Source organism: Salvia hispanica, chromosome 1, assembly GCF_029641045.1.
Source record: "Salvia hispanica isolate PSC_SH4W2 chromosome 1, Shi_PSC_v1, whole genome shotgun sequence".
Lineage (NCBI taxonomy): Eukaryota > Viridiplantae > Streptophyta > Magnoliopsida > Lamiales > Lamiaceae > Salvia > Salvia hispanica.
The window spans coordinates 49104890-49121650 of NC_142692.1; the positions used below are offsets into that span (position 1 = coordinate 49104890).

The 16761-nt window shown below is 38.3% G+C and overlaps 1 protein-coding gene and 1 pseudogene across 2 annotated transcripts; both read left to right on the forward strand.

Annotated features, from left to right (window-relative positions):
* The first annotated feature begins 731 nt into the window (after window positions 1-731).
* Window positions 732-6317, forward strand: LOC125217581 (solute carrier family 40 member 3, chloroplastic-like). The gene is made up of 14 exons (XM_048119098.2): window positions 732-1148; window positions 1331-1529; window positions 1644-1707; window positions 2890-3014; window positions 3094-3183; window positions 3259-3435; window positions 3536-3610; window positions 3695-3796; window positions 3874-3991; window positions 4125-4271; window positions 5125-5231; window positions 5331-5444; window positions 5644-5941; window positions 6017-6317. The coding sequence occupies exons 1-14, from the start codon at window positions 991-993 to the stop codon at window positions 6118-6120; spliced, it is 1878 nt and encodes a 625-aa protein (XP_047975055.1). The 5' UTR covers window positions 732-990; the 3' UTR covers window positions 6121-6317.
* Window positions 6318-9136: 2819 nt separating this feature from the next.
* Window positions 9137-11523, forward strand: LOC125220460 (stemmadenine O-acetyltransferase-like; annotated as a pseudogene). The gene is made up of 2 exons (XR_016134399.1): window positions 9137-9747; window positions 10220-11523. The product of XR_016134399.1 is annotated as a stemmadenine O-acetyltransferase-like (transcript).
* Window positions 11524-16761: the final 5238 nt, after the last annotated feature.

Below are 16761 nucleotides of genomic sequence, written 5' to 3' on the forward strand. Positions count from 1 at the left end.
TATGCTAATATCAAAAATAAATTCAGCTTTTGGTTGTTATATTATCGAACTGAAATTGAAATTTTCCGAATATCTGAATCAAATCAAACTAAACCGAAATTTCAAAAAACGAGACCAAATTTAAAATTTCAATTTTGTTTGGATCGGGTACTTAATGAATCAAGACATCCACTAGAAATCATTGTAACCGAGTCCCTTGCTAATTTATAGGACCTTAGGATTTGATAGTTGGTCCAATGATTTAAAAATTTCCTTAGGCTATGTTTGGTTCACATTTAGCCATTAACAAGGTTTAGCTGATAATGCTGTTTTAAGGTTTTGTGGTTACAAAATTTGTCCACTAAATAGTTGTTTGGTTCAATTATGTATGATAAGTTAAATAAAATGTTATAATAATTCTACCCCGTATAATAATTATATTGATAAAAACACCCTAATCTTAGGGTGAAAGGGGCGAAATCCATCTTCTGCCATCGTGTATTACACAATTTCGGCCCTTTAAAGCCTCCCACCACCGATGGGTGTCCTTCATTCTTTGACGCATAGGGGGTCATTTTAACTGTCGTCGGATGCTTTGAATACTAAAAAAAAAATGAATATTTTTTAGTATTAATTGCCAAACAATTTGAACTAGTGCTTAATCCTCTTGCTTACTTGTTGAGCACCAGAAGATAAGGCAACAAACTATCCGACGGATATTAAAACTGCTTCGTGGTCTTTTAATTCCCGTTACTAAGAGAAGGAAATGCATTTGATTGGAATGTGGGTAGAGTTCCGTACACGTCAGACTAATTTATGGCCTCTAAACCATTTCATCCCACTTGGAATTGGATTTCTTGCTCTCTCTCCTTCTCCAATTCCACTCTCTCTTGCATTGAGCAACCTGCGCTCAGTAGGTTTTCGCTGTAATGCATCATTGTTCAACACGACGCCTCGGAATCCGAAGCATTAGCGCCGCCGCTGATCGGTGGAGATATTGACGGCGCACCCATGGGTATCGTCGTCACTCCTCACTCTCACCCTTCCCCCGCCCTTCGCCTCCTCCAAGCTTATTCTGCCTTGTCTCCTCCGCCCTCTTATCTTCGATTACGTCAACCAATCCTCTCTCACACTCCACGATTATTGACTCTTCATTCTGTCCCCACCAGGTATTCAATTTTAGGCAGCTGAATTTTATCCTCTTTGTTCTCATGATTTTGATTTGGTTGTGTGAGTATATTGTTGCCACTGTTTGGATAAGCTGAATAATTCGATAATTGCAGTGTTTGTGTAAATATCCAATTTCATTGTAACTTTGCTTATCACAAAAGGTTCGAACGCTGATGTGCAGGCTTAGGCCCTTTAACTTAAGGTGTTCATTGATCAACACGGAAGTCTTGGAACCTGTAGCAACTGAGGATAGTGCATGTCTTGACTCGAATTCTTCAATCCCGGTTGTTCATATAAAATCTGATCCCTTAGAGACAGATGGACTTGAGTTACTAGTTGGTGGTGGCACCTATGTAGACACAATTTTGACAGCACTGCCTGTGAGTTTTTTTCAGATGCATATTTCTCCATTTCTTGGCATTTTCTCAAGTGTGAAACTATATGTTTCTGCAAATCTAGATTGTTGGCTATCTTTATCTATTTGGATTATGTAGGTCTTATCAGAGGAAGAGCAGAATGCAATTGCTGCCACTCCTGCTCATCCAACCGGACTATATGGTTAGCTTTCTCCTATTCATATTTAACTATTTTAGAATTTTTTACAAAAAGAGTTTGCAAACAACAAGAAAAGATAGACGGTGTAAAAAAAAGAAGAAGATTGCTGAAGTAATTGAGTTAGTTTCTTCACTACATTGATATACTTCCCAAAAACATTTCATTTCCAGAAATGACATACAATTATATTGAGATTAAAGAGAAGCAACTGCCTTGGTATCCGTCTCAACATGAGTGATAACTAAACAAAGTACTCCCTCCGTCCCACCAGGATTTTAGGTAGTGGTCAAATAAATAGAGAATAAAGTAGGAGTGTGAAAAAAATAGAGAGAAAAAAGTAGGAGAGAAGATAAAGTAAGAGAGGGATAGAGTATTGCTTTTTGCCAATAAAGAGAATGCATCAAGTTAGTTGGTACGGCCCAAAAAGGAATACGACTCACTTCCCGTGGAACGGAGTATCAAATAAGGTTCTAATAACGAGAACTATTAGAAGATAAACCTATGATCAAAGGTAAAATCCTAGATAGTCCTCCTCAGGAAGGGAGAGACTTATTTTATTAGCTTCCTAGAAAAATCTTCTAAAAAGAGAGAAACTTCTTTTATCCACTTTAGCCTGCTAAACCCACGAAAGGAGCCCACAGGCAGACTAAAATACCTAACTGCAATTAAAATGATGAAACAAGAAGTAAAGGCCGAGCCTATGTTTGCCCCATCCCTTTTCCTTGCAGCACATAGACTTGTGATTAACAAATTGTAATATTAACACCTTGTCTTTTCTGTCTTCTTTGGTATATCCTGGAGTATTATTGCCTAAACAGCTGACCAGATGATGCCTTTGTGTAAAAAAAATGTGAAGAATTTGACTTTAAAGGTGCTGCAAGATATAGTGGCACCGTGAAATCTTCTTGAGTGGAACATAAGGTTTCCACAGACTTGATCTGATCACTGTTTATGCTCTCTGTCTCTATTGTCGAATCAAAATGCCTTCATATGCTTCATAATCATCTATAATTGTGCCAATACATACTAGCTTGTTCTATATCTGATTCTTCAGTTTCATCTAAAGAGATAACGGGGCATATTTTATCTGTTAATCCACATATTCAAATTCATGTATTTACAGTGGTACAAAATTCTAGCTGTGCTATGTTCTAAACTTCTAATGATGATCGCATGTTCAATTAGCTTTATATGGTAGCTGCTTGGCTGGGAATTTGGTCGAACAGCTGTGGAATTTTGCTTGGCCTGCTGCCATTGCGTTGATTCATCCTAGTCTTCTTCCTGTGGCGGTCATGGGCTTCTTTGCAAAGGTATTGGTGCACATAGATAACAAAGGCTTTCAATTGGAGGCAGCTGGATAACCGTACAATCATGTGATTGCTTTAACAGCTTGCAGTAATTGTTGGAGGACCTTTGGTAGGGAAGCTAATGGATCATTTTCCAAGAGTACCTGCATATAATTGTTTGACTGTTGTTCAGGTAACTTCTATTTTCTTGCCTGGAAGAAGGTAAACCTGTCTATAAAAAATTAATCTTTTGTTCTTCTTCTTTCAGGCAGCTGCTCAGCTGTTATCTGTTGGAATGATTATCCAAGCCCACAGAGTCAACCAAACAGCTGCATCTTCTGTTCTTCTCCAACCTTGGTTTGCTGTACTCGTTATTGCTTTGGCTGTTGAAAGGCTCTCTGGGTTGGCTCTAGGGGTTGCAATGGAGCGTGATTGGGTTGTTTTGGTAACACGTTTATCTAGTTCATCAGTTCCTTTTCCATAACCACTATTTAGCCTGCTAATGCTGTGCAGTATTTTTATATTGTTTGTGTATTTCTCAACAGTTGGCAGGAACAAATAGACCAATTGCTCTTGCTCAAGCAAATGCAACTTTGAGTAGAATTGATCTCATATGTGAGGTAATGACTGAAAATTAAGATCCCTTTGTAATTCCTGCTTTTTATTGGATTTTTAGTGCTGATATTCATTATTTGCAAATGCAGATTGCAGGAGCATCTTTATTTGGCATCTTCTTATCTAAATATGAACCAGTGAAATGCTTAAAACTGGCAGCTAGTTTGATGATATGGTCTTTACCTATTGTGGTAATATGTGTTGGTCTTTCCCTGGTTCTTCGTTTACTAGCTTCCTTTAAATTCTGACTTTCTCTCGCACGACGTAGGTTGTTCTTACCTGGTTAACCAACAAGCTTTCTGCTGGAGTTCTGGACCGTGCCAAATGTCCACAAACTTGTTCTGCCAATTCATCAGTAGAATCCACTCCAAATACCGCAAATTTATGTAATATAACGGTTTTTATGTCTAGACATGTGTTTATATATTGTTTTTTATCTTTATATGGTGACTAACTTTTATTTGTGTTGATTCTGGTTCTGCTTATTGTTTGAGCTAATGATGCCTTTTTTTTGCATAGTGGCCACAAGTGTAGAAGCAATCAAGCATGGGTGGTCAGAATACATTCAGCAGCCTGTTTTGCCTGCAAGCCTTGCTTATGTGCTACTCTATTTTAATGTTGTTCTTACTCCTGGAGGCATGATGACTGCATTTTTAACGCAACACGGTATTGTCTTGAACCTTAAACTTAAACGAATAGGTTAATGCATGATAACTCTGGTATGTCAATTTATTAAACTACAAGTTTCGTTATGCTTTTCTTAAAAACATGAAATCTCTTATAAGATTTGGTTGCCGGAAAGACCCAGTACAGTTGATATTCTTTTAGCCTATGATTCTCAAATTTGCTGCTGTTTTGTTCTTTTTCTTTCATTTCTGCCACTTTATTATTTGTTCTGCTCCTGCTGCCACCCATTTTGCCCTCTCTTCCTTTCCTTATATTTTCCCCTTCCGATGCTAATTGTCCCCTCATCTCCACCCGTCTCTGATTCCCCCAGTACAGCCATTACTGCCAGCACCAACAGACTTCGCCCACATACCTGCAACCTAACTCCTTGCTCTTCACTTATATTCATGGCTACTGATTCCTCTCCCACTAATCCCCTGACACGAACAGTCTGTCCTGCCTTCTTCCTTGACTTATACATTTCAAGCATACAAGGTAGGTCTGACTTTTAAGCATTGACCTGTCAGATCTTCAGTCTGAATTTGAGCATCACTGGCACGATTACGGCAGTGGTACTCTAGTTATGGAGTTTGAGAACTGAGCAGGGACGAGTAGAGTCGGAGGGGAGAAAAAAGAGAGATAACACAATGAAAATGATAATGGAAATAATGATTTGGGGTGTTTGGGACACTGTAATCATCTATGTATAATTTAATTAAGATTGAGAACAAGAAGTTTGTTATGGAAATTCATTCGTATTGATTCATGAGAGATTGGGTGTTTGTACGCAAAAACTATTTCCTCCCTAGTGATAAACCAGGTATTTATGTTGATGTAAATGTGATTGTTTCAGGTCTAAATCCTACTATTATTGGAGGGTTCACTGGACTCTGTGCACTTATGGGTGTTGCAGCAACATTCATTTCCACAAAAATGGTTGAGCGACTTGGGATGCTTAAGGTAATGTTTTAAAAACCAGTTGATCTTAATCTATTAGTTTTTCTTTTTGCTAAGAGTTTATTGACTTTTTCGCTAATAATCATTATTTTCGGATTCTAGGCTGGAGCAGCTGGCCTTATTTTTCATGCTGCTCTTCTTACCCTTGCAGTTGGTGTTTACTGGAGTGGATCTGTGTCTCAGAAAATTCCAGTTGTATTCTTCTTATGTTTGATTGTGAGTCATTTTCTGCTCTCATTTTATTATTGTTGATTTCTTTTGAAATTCTAAATCACTCTTAGAGTTATCATGATAACTTGTTATGCTTGTTCTTCATTTGACTATTTCAATTTCTTACTACTCAGTCATATTATCATGATAACTTGTTACGTTTGCTCTTCATTTGACTCTTGAAATTCGACATTTTGATCCACAGGTTTTGTCTAGATTGGGGCACATGTCATATAACGTTGTAGGGGCACAGATTCTGCAAACGGGGATCCCTGCATCTAAAGTGAATCTTATTGGGACAACAGAGGTGGCGGTAGCTAGTTTGTCTGAGTCGGTGATGCTAGGGGTCGCAATACTTGCTAACGACGCTTCCCATTTTGGTTATCTGGCATTGCTGTCACTTGCATCGGTGGTTGGAGCAGCATCTTTGTACTGCAGATGGTTGAAGAGTCCCACCGATGCCCAAAGAAGGCTATTTTCTTTCGAGCCATTACCCTCACAATGTAAGCAAAGAGAATTTGGCTTGATTATTTGATTTCGTAAAATGTAGTTGAATGTTTGAAATTGTGTAAATGAAGGTGCAAAGGTGCAATGGAGCAAGCAGGAAGGCGAGGAGGTACACTACACTTCCCCTGCCGCTTTGATAATGTCTCAACCATTCTGCACAAATGATATCTCATAAATTATTCACACCTAATATCTGTAAATACATGCTAACATTTTTTAAAGATCATCACATCTCATTCTTGATGGCAAAGCCATGGGCTGGTAATTCATCATCATTTTTGGTGTATAAGGAAGAGGATTTATTTTTGAATTGTACTCCAATATTATGGGATTTCCACTAATCTATCAATTGTACTCTCGAATTGTACAACACACACTATATTACGCTTCGTACGAAGATGTAGTGGTACAACTCAAACACCAATAGAGATCTCTCTCTCTTACATTTTCTTCAATTTGATGAAAATTAAACAATTGCCAAATTAATTTAACTTTTTCTTGAATTTGATGATAAGATCAACGGCCATCAAAATGCATTTTCAACCGTCAAAATCTTATTAAAGCATTGACGATGGAAGGGCCGATCGAGAGGCCTTGAATTGCGGGGAAAGAGCCGATCAAAGGCCCCTCCCATATGCCGATCGGCAGCCTTGGCCGATCTCCATTGACTGATGACCGGTCACCCATTGTCTGGATAGGGCCGATCATCGGCCCTTATATATACAGTATATTTTTAATGTTTTATTTCATATTTTCTGCTATAAATATCTCATCCCATTTTTCCCATTTCTCACATCAACATCTTTATCTTCTCTTATGTTTCTACGTCCTCCGTTCTATAACAGATGTCATACTTTATTTTTGCACTCATTTTGGAACAATGATAGTAATAAATCGTTAAAGTGGAGAAAAAGTAAAGTAAAAGATAGAATATTATCTTCTTTTACTTTACTTTCTCTCCACTATAACTATTTATTAGTCCCATATTTTAAAAACGAGTGCAAAAAATGAAATGTGACATCTGTTGTGGGATGGAGGGAAGACAATTTTTCCAATATTGCAATACAATGAAGATTTGCGTATTACTACCTCTGTCCCATAATAGGAGTCACATTTGTTGTTGGCACGAGTTTTAAGAATTGTAAAGAAAAGTGGGTTGGATAAGTTAATGGACTATGAGTCCCACTTATATATATTAGTTTTATAATAAAATGTGGGTGAAATAAGTTGGTGGAATGTGGGGTTTACTTGCCATTTATAGTAAAAGTGAAATGTTACTCTTATTGTGGGAGTGACCAAAATGCGAAAATTTGACTCTTATTGTGGGACGAATGTAATAATATTTTTGCATTTTAAATTATTTAATTTGATACTTCCCTCGTCCCTTATAATTTGTCATCATTTGACCAAGCACGAGTTTTAAGAAATTTAATGGAAAGTGAGTTGAAAAAGTTAATGACATGTGATTCATACTTTATATATTAGTTTTATAAAAAATGTGAGTGAGAATGGATTAGTGGAATATGAGGTCCACTGAAAAAATGGTAAAAATGAAAGGTGATAAATTTTTAGGAATAGATAAAAATGGAAATAAGTGACAAATTTTCATAGACGGAGGGATTAACATATTAAATATAGAAGTGCAAAAAAATTAAAATAAATAAATAATAATATAGAAATGAAATGGAAAGTGGGATAGGCCTGAGATAGGATCCTTTGTTGCAGTAAGAGATACGCTCTTGAGTAAAATGCTAGCTTGGAAATAATTAAAAATGAAAGGGTCTTCCATTACTGATGCTATTAGTTCAACGAAGATCAAGAAAAAGTTCAACTAATTGAACCAATGATTCCCGAGCTACTTTTAAGAATGCAAGCACAATGATAATGTTTACTTTTGTCCGCATATGATAGTCTCTCTATCCACAAATAAAAAATAGTTTTATTTTTTATTTGAGAGTGTCTGCGAAAAATAGTTCTATTTTCAAAAATGAAAAAAGTTTTTATCTCATACATTATCCATTTTTGCTCATTTTTTCTCACTTTACTAATTTCTCATTAAAATTCATAATATCTACATATGGATCTATATTTTATTGGCGGATGGAATATTAATTATGTTGTTTTTAATTGGTATGCTTAAAAATTGTCTTATGCGACGTCTATAAGACCATCTCTGATCATTTACACCAAATTTAAACTCATCTTTGAGCATATGTCATACCAAAAAATAATTTTACTCCAACCATTTACACCAAAATTAAGATTTACACCATTTATGAGATTTTGTTTCACAAAACTTTCGCAGTAACACCAAATATGGTGTTGTTTCACAAAAAAAACTAAAAAATGGGTTTAAGTTTGGTGTATGGTTGGAGAAGATTTCTACACCGAAACTCATTTTTTATGTATGATTGAAGATGGTCTAATAATACTTTGAATCACTTTTTTCTCTCTATTGAAGTGGATCCCATTCTCCACTAACATGATTAAAATGTATTTTGGTTTCATAATTTTTATACCTATTTTTCCATATCAATTTAGTTTTATGAGTAAATTGCATTCCTAAAAATCATGCTCCCTCTGTACAATTAAAAATAAAATGAGTTTTTTTAATTATCCTATTAAAAATAAAATATTTTTAAAATGAAAACAACATGTCTACTTTTTCTTTTTTCTTTGTTAACTTACAAGACAACTATGTATAAAATCTTTCGTCGATAAATAATTATTTTATATTTAATACTAAGACAGAGGGAGAACTATAAAATACGATTCGACCCTTTCATATTTAATTTCGTAATTTTTTTTCTTAAATAACAGAAGCATAAATTTGATCTACACCATTAAATAAGCAGGATCGTGAATGAGTGGTTGTATCAATCAAGAAATTTATATTTACATATTTACTGTATATTTATTGGGTTGACCCCACGAAAATTAATAATGGAGCATAATTATTTAGTCTATTATCTTAATGCATGTCTCTCCTTTACATAAAGGTTTTGGGCAGAAATTCAGCCACAAACTCATCTTTTAATCATGTGAGTTCTTTTCTTTTTTAATTTGCCACTTTGTAGTCGTGTTTTAGTCATGTCAATTATTATTTTAATAATTTGCCACTTTTAGTCATGTCAATTTTTAAAATTTGCCACAAAAATTACAATACAACCTGTCCCAAGTTAAGCCCCAACTTTCAGCATTTTAAATATTACTGAACCCTATTTACATCCATAATGTGAGGGGGAGTGTGTGTAGCGATTTACATTAATAGAGCAAGCATTGAGCCGAGCCTCCTCACCACACACAACACTTACAATTTGCTCTTATTTTTGTGCGGTGAAGATGAAGATGAAGGTGAAGGTGGTGACACAGAAGCTTGTGAAACCATGCAAGGCTACTCCGCCGCATCTCAGCCGCTACAAAATCTCTCTTTTAGACCAGATCAACCCGGCTGCCAATCACACTCGAATCCTTTATTATTCATGTGATGATGGAGAATCGAAATTTGTTTTGTTGGAAGAATCTTTGGCTCAAATTCTATCCAACTTCTACCCGCTGCAGGAAGGTACAATAAGGAGAAACAACAAGTGGATTGCGACGACCAAGGCGCTCTCTTTTTGACTGCTCAAGTCGGTGTGGATCTCTCTGTCACCTTGAGGAGCCACGTGGATCCCCAGCAGTTGAACCAGCTCTTCCCAGTCGACTTGGCTGATGTCGATGGGCCCACTCATGCAATCCTCGCCGTCCAAATCAACAGGTTTCAATGCGGGGGTTTGGCCATCGTTGCATGCGTGTCGCACAGGTCATACTAATGGTTTCAAAGTGATCCATGAGACTTACATAACGTTTTTAGGTTTCTTTATACAATGATGTGGAATATAACTTATATGTATATGATCAGTTGATAACTTTCTTAAACTGACTCCATCCATCCCTAATAATTTGTCACCATTTGGTCTGGATGGATTTTAAAAAATGCAATAGAAAGTAGACTAAAAAAGTTAGTGACTTGTGGGTCCTACTTTTTTATATATTAGTATTATAATAAAATGTGAGTGAGAATGAGTTAGTGGAATGTTGGTAAAGTGAAATGTGACAAATTTTTAGGGATGAACAGAAATGGAAATAAGTGACAAATTTTTAAGGACGAAGTGAGTAACGAAGAAATTTGTATGTCAACCTAATAGTATCCTATTAGTTCTTGGTGTTCAGTTATCAATTTAAGATAATTATCATCCTAATAGTATCCTATTGTTATATTTTGTGAACAACAGGGTCGTTGATACCGCCTCCTTCTCCTCATTCCTCGCGGCCTGGGCCATGGCCGCATGCACCACCGGAAAACTACTTATTCAACCCTACTTCGACCACCGCAGCTCCTACTTCCCCGCCGAGAATCTTCCTCCCTACGACAACGAGCCTCATGAAAACATCATCACCGAGCGCTACCTCTTCGACAACAAAGCCATAAAGAAACTCCGCCAGCGGCTGACGTCCGAGCCCCCTCCGTCGAGGGTGGTCACCGTCTCTACCTTCCTAGCACAAGCCATCCTCTGCGCAGACATCGCGCGTCGCGGGGAACCCCGAGCCGCCATCATCGGGCAGCTCATCAGTATTTGAGAAAGAACCATCCCACACGTGCCCAAGAACGCTTTTGGCACGTGGATTCCGGTTCTTTCCTTGACATAGCCGCAGAAGACGCTCAAGGGAAAAATTTTCCCGCCTTGGCGTCAAGGATCCGCCACGCCATGGTACAGGGAGTCCGCGACTGCTCGCGGACAAAGAGTTTGGTCGGAAATTGATGGTTGACAATTTCTTGGATGCCAACAAGAGAGCCAAGACCCACGATTGTAAGATGATATGGTTGACGGATTTTTCGAAATTCGGCGATTACGAGCTGGATTTTGGGTTCAGAAAGCCGGACTCACTCAGCCTCCCAACGCAAACGATGGTGTCGGAGCTGAAGGATCATATAGTGATTGTAGGGATCAGATCACTCGGGATTCGCTAATTACCGGGACCTCTTTATTGATTGATCTCTGAGATGGCTAATCTCAGAAATTACAAGCCAAGTACAAACGGTGATACAAGATTACAAGTAATCTAACCCACTGAGATATCTAACAATTACAGGTATCAAACCCTAATTGAGGCCCTAACACTTCCAAGATTTCAACCAATCTTGAATCCAAGTCCTTGCCCAATTAGTACCTGCACACTCAAGGAGATATATCAGTAAACCAACACAAGATCCTTTCGGATCTTAGTAGAAACAAACAAATGCAACAAAGACAGAATAGTAAGGATATGGCTCAGGTCACAACAGTGACTACACTAGGCCAAGGACCTCCCCACACGCTTCTACCACAAGTCACACGATGAGAAACCTTTGAATACTAGGTCAGAAAACCCTAGCTACACCGAATGTCACCCAGACTATCAAACACTCCACAATCACCAGCAACTCACAAGATCCTCTCATGTACTCACTTCTTGACCACTGCTCTTCACCAGATTCTAACCCTAGGTGAGAATCCTTCAAGCACTCTGTTGGAAACCGAGAAAGTCTCCAAACTCAAGATCTAAACCGATAAGATCCACTAAAACAAGGACCAATCGGTGTAACCCAAAGATCTGAGGAGTTCACCGGCGAAGTCGCCTGAAAACAAGAGAGAGAAAGCAGAGAGAAGACGGAGAGAAAGTTCTGGTGTGTGAGAGGAGAAAGACTAAATCTGAGTAAGTGAGAGGTCGGCCTCTCACTTAACAAACACATCACAGAATCAACGGCCACAAAGCTGGATCCAGGTGAGAGATACACGTGGCAGACATCGGTGCAGTCAAGGTAAGTCATGGATCAAGCCGGGTTGGGCCACCATTACACAAACATTGGGCCACAACATTTAATCAATTGGGTCAGGCCCAATGCAAGATTAAATACTTAAGGTCCAACTAAAAGTAGACCATCAATATTCAACATTCTCCACCTTGGATTACTTTGGGAGCATATGGGGAGAGCCTAAGTCTACTGTTGCTTCATCACAGCCTACAAGGCCTTCCTCAAGACACCAGAGAGTTTTGAAGCTCATTAGTCAAGAGATAAGACCAGGTTGCCTAATAAGACACCAGATGGCAAGCCAATTAGTCTTATAGGACTTTTACTGCCTTGTGATTTCAGCTAAGCCAAGACTTAATGAATCATCAAGGTCTTTCCCCCGGGACATGCATATGCACATGCTAACCACAATCAAAATGCAGCCTTTTAATGCAAGAAAGCAATTTCTCCACAGGTAAGCACTTAGTGCCCATGTCTGCAGGGTTTTTATCAGTATGCACTTTATGCAACAAAACCTCACATTTTTCAACAACATCTCTAATGAAATGGAACCTAACATCTATATGTTTAGTTCTATCATGAAAAACAAGATTTTTGCACAATTGGATAGCAGACTGGCTATCAGAATAAACAGCAGGAGTATTATGCAAGAATTTGAGTTCAGAGAGAACTCCCTTTAACCAAATAGCCTCCTTCATAGCCTCTGTGATGGCTATATATTCTGACTCAGTAGTGGAGAGGGCAACTATGTGCTGCAATTGTGATTTCCAACTAATACAAGACCTACACACAGTAAACACATAAGAAGTAGTGGACTTTCTCTTGTCCTTGTCATTAGCATAGTTAGAATCAACAAAACCACATAGCTCAACACCATCATCACACTTAGAAAAACACAGACCATACTTTGAAGTATGTTTCAAATACCTAAGCAACCATTTAAGAGCCTCCCAATGCACAAGTCCTGGATTAGACATGTATCTACTTAAGCAAGAAACAACATAGGCAATATCAGGCCTAGTACTAACCATGAGATACATGACAGAGCCTATAGCATTAGAATAAGGGACCTTCTTCATAGCTTTCACATCAGACTCAGACTTAGGACACAAGTCCTTACTTAGCAAGAAATGAGCAGCTAGAGGAACAGAAGCAGTTTTAGCACCAAGCATATTAAACTTTTCAAGAATTTTTTGCACATAAGGCTCCTGATGAAGAATCAGAGATGAGGACTTCCTATCCCTTAGGATATTGATCCCCAAAATCTTTTTGGCATCACCAAGGTCTTTCATGTCAAAATTATCACAGAGAGCAGATTGCACATGTTTAACAGACTTCATGCAAGGACCTATAATAAGCATATCATCCACATACAGCAGCAAGAACACAGGCACTTTATCAAAATCTTTCACATACAAACAAGCATCAAATGAGCTCCTAACAAAGCCTAACTTCTGCATGCAAGTATTGAACTTAATATTCCACTGCCTTGGAGATTGTTTAAGACCATACAAAGCTTTCTTAAGTAAACACACATGATTGGGAAAGTTTGGATCCACAAAACCCTCTGGTTGTTTCATGTAAATGGGTTTATCCAAGTCACCATGAAGAAAAGTAGTTTTGACATCCATTTGCTTTAATTCCCAATTAAAATGAGCACATAAGGCAAGCATCACTCTCACAGTAGTAAACTTAACCACAGGAGCAAAAATTTCTGTATAGTCTACCCCCTCTTGCTGTGTAAAACCATTTGCAACCAACCTAGCCTTGTACCTCAATCCCTCAATCTCATCTTTCAACTTAAATAGCCACCTGCAGTCAACCACAGAGGCACCAGGGGGCAGAGGCACAAGAATCCAGGTTTTATTAACATCCAAGGAGTGGATTTCTTTTGTCATAGCTTTGAACCACATGTCCCAAAACTTGGACTTCTGAGCCTGCTTATAAGATTGGGGCTCATTTCCATCAGACTAAAAAACATTAAAAGCAAGATTAACCAAGTTAACAAGGCCTAAATACCTAACAGGGGGATTAGGATTCCTTCTGACTCTATCTCTAGACAGGAGGTAATCCTTCAAATCTGGACCAGGGTTAGGAACATGTTCAGGCTCAACAACTTGGTCATCATGAAGAGTCACATTTTGGGGTTCAGGCTCAAGCTGAGGCTCAAGCTCAGGTTCTGGTTCAGGGTCAGGGGCTATAGGATTTGTATTCCAGAAGTGCTCCACCTCACTTGGAGCATCATTAGATGGCTCCACCTCAGTGAGAGTGTCAGTGGACTCCACCTCACTAAGAGGCTCATTGTCAGCACTTATAGGAGAGGTATCAGGGTCAGGCTTAAGACAGGGGAACTCATCCTCATTAAAGACCACATCCCTACTTATTATGACCCTAAAACCTGGTTTACCTCTATTCCAAATCCTATAACCCTTAACACCTTCTGGATATCCAAGAAATACCCCTTTCTTGGATCTGGGATCCAGCTTATCAGTTTTAGAGTGAATGAAAGCACTACATCCAAAAACTTTTAAATGGGATAAAGAGATTTTCCTCCCAGTGAATATAGACTCAGGATATTTACCCTTTAAAGGGACTGAGGGGGACCTATTCACCAGGTATGCTGAAGTCAGAAGGGCTTCACCCCAAAATTTTTTAGAAAAACCACTTTTAGACAAAAGACACCTAACTTTTTCCAAAAGGGTTCTGTTCATCCTTTCAGCAACTCCATTTTGCTGAGGGGTATAAGGAGTGGTCTTGTGTCTTTTAATTCCAAACTTGGAGCACAAAGCATCCATTTGGGAATTACAAAACTCAAGACCATTATCTGTCCTAATGACTTTAATGGTTTTTCCAATTTAATTTTCAACAAGATTTTTCTAAGTCAAAAATTTTTCAAAGACTTCAGACTTATTTTTCATTAAAAAACACCAAACTTTCCTGGAGAAATCATCAATTATGGACAGAAAATACACAGACCCTGAATGAGAAGAAACAGAGGCTGGTCCCCACACATCCATGTGGAGATACTCAAGAACACTCTTACTGACATTGTCAGTCATAGGAGTGGGGAAGGTAACTCTGTGTTGTTTGCCCAACACACAAGTGTCACAAAAGGGGAGACTATTTTGAAAATCATTTTCAGATAACAACTCATTTTTCTTCAAAATATTAAGACCCTTTTCACTCATATGACCAAGTCTATTATGCCACAACATGGCCTTATCAACCCTAACCACATTAGCAAGATTACTCACACAGGCCACAGATTGAGCAGAACACACATAGAGATTACACTTCTTCTCAGCTTTAAACAAACACATAGCACCCTTACAGATTTTCATAACACCCTGCCCCCACTTACCCTCAAAACCTTCTTGTTCTAAACATGTACAGGAGAGCAGGTTGTAACACAAATCAGGCACATATCTCACATTCTTCAAATTAAGCACATAGCCATTACTGAATTTCAAACACACTGTACCAATGCCAAGAATCTGACATTTTTTGTCATTTGCCATAGAAACAAAGGTATTTTCCACAGGTTTGAAATCAGAAAACACATTTTTGAAAGGAGAGATATGATAGGTGCATCCAGAATCAATTAGCCAGTCATTAATGGAAAAAGAACAGCCAAGAGTAGAGTTAACAGAAAGAATATCATGAGTCATGAAGCAAACACCTTCAGAATCACTATCCTTAGCCAGGTTAGCCATGGAATCCAGTTGATTATTATTATTTTTCTGCTTTTTAGGATTAGGGCACTCCTTTTTATAGTGACCAACCTCACCACAGTTAAAACATTTTCTATTAGACTTAGGATTCCTGCTCTTAGACCTGGACCTACTCTTGCCCTTCTTTTTACCATTCCCATTAGAGTTACCGTCCTCATTACCCCCTCTATTTTTAGATCTGCCCCTAACATTTAAAGCCTTTGACTGAGCAGTTTTAAAAGCTTGATTTTCCTTAAGCTCAATTTCTTTGGATTTTAAAGAACTAATGATTAAATCAAGGGGGGCAGAATCCCTACCATACTTAATGGCAGCTTTAACATCATTATAAGAATCAGGGATAGCATTCATTAGGGCAATGCTAGTATACTCATCAATGGTTTTGTCACCAGACCTTTTAATGTCTTGAACAAGCTTTTGAAAAATGTCAATATTATCCTCAATGCCCTTTGAAAGATCAAGTTTAAACTTAAAGAGTTTTTCCAGCAAATACATTCTTGATGACATTGAGGTTTCAGTATACAGAGTATCTAGCTTTTCCCACAGCTCAGAGGCAGACTCAATGGTACCAACCTTCCTGATCACAGAGTCCATTAGGTTGAGTATAATAATAGACCTAGCTAATTCATTCATTTCTGCAGCCTTATCTGCAGACTCAGTGTCAGGGACTAATCCCTCAACAGATTTGAAAACTTTATGCTGAATTAAAACACACTTCATTTTCTGTTTCCAAATCACAAAATCATTTTTCTCATTAAAGGGGACAATGCCAACTGGCTGGGACATTTTGAGAAAGATTTTAACACACACAAAAGTACCAGTAACCCAGAGAGCACAGCAAGCAACCCTGCTTTCACAGAGAGTGGTCTTAAACACACAACAGTCAAGTAGACCACTTAGAACAGATATGCAGGGGTTTCTCATGCAAGAAACACAGAAGCACTTATACAGCAAAGGCGCACACGCACAGGAGTCACCTCAAAGTGATCTCAGACTCAAGATTCAAGTCCAAAAGGAGTTCCTCCCTATCTGTCACGTGTACCCCGGTAAGAGGATTTCCCAGTTCACAATCACCCAATGTATGGGGGCGCAGGGGGTCACTCAAGGCGGTTAAGGCACATGGTGGACAGGTAATTCACTCAAGGACACAGATTCAAGCTCTGGGATACACACTTTGAGATTAAAGAGACACTCAAAGAAAATAGCAGCGGAAGCAAGAAAGCTGTAAAGAGCAACTAGAACATGCAAAACAAGT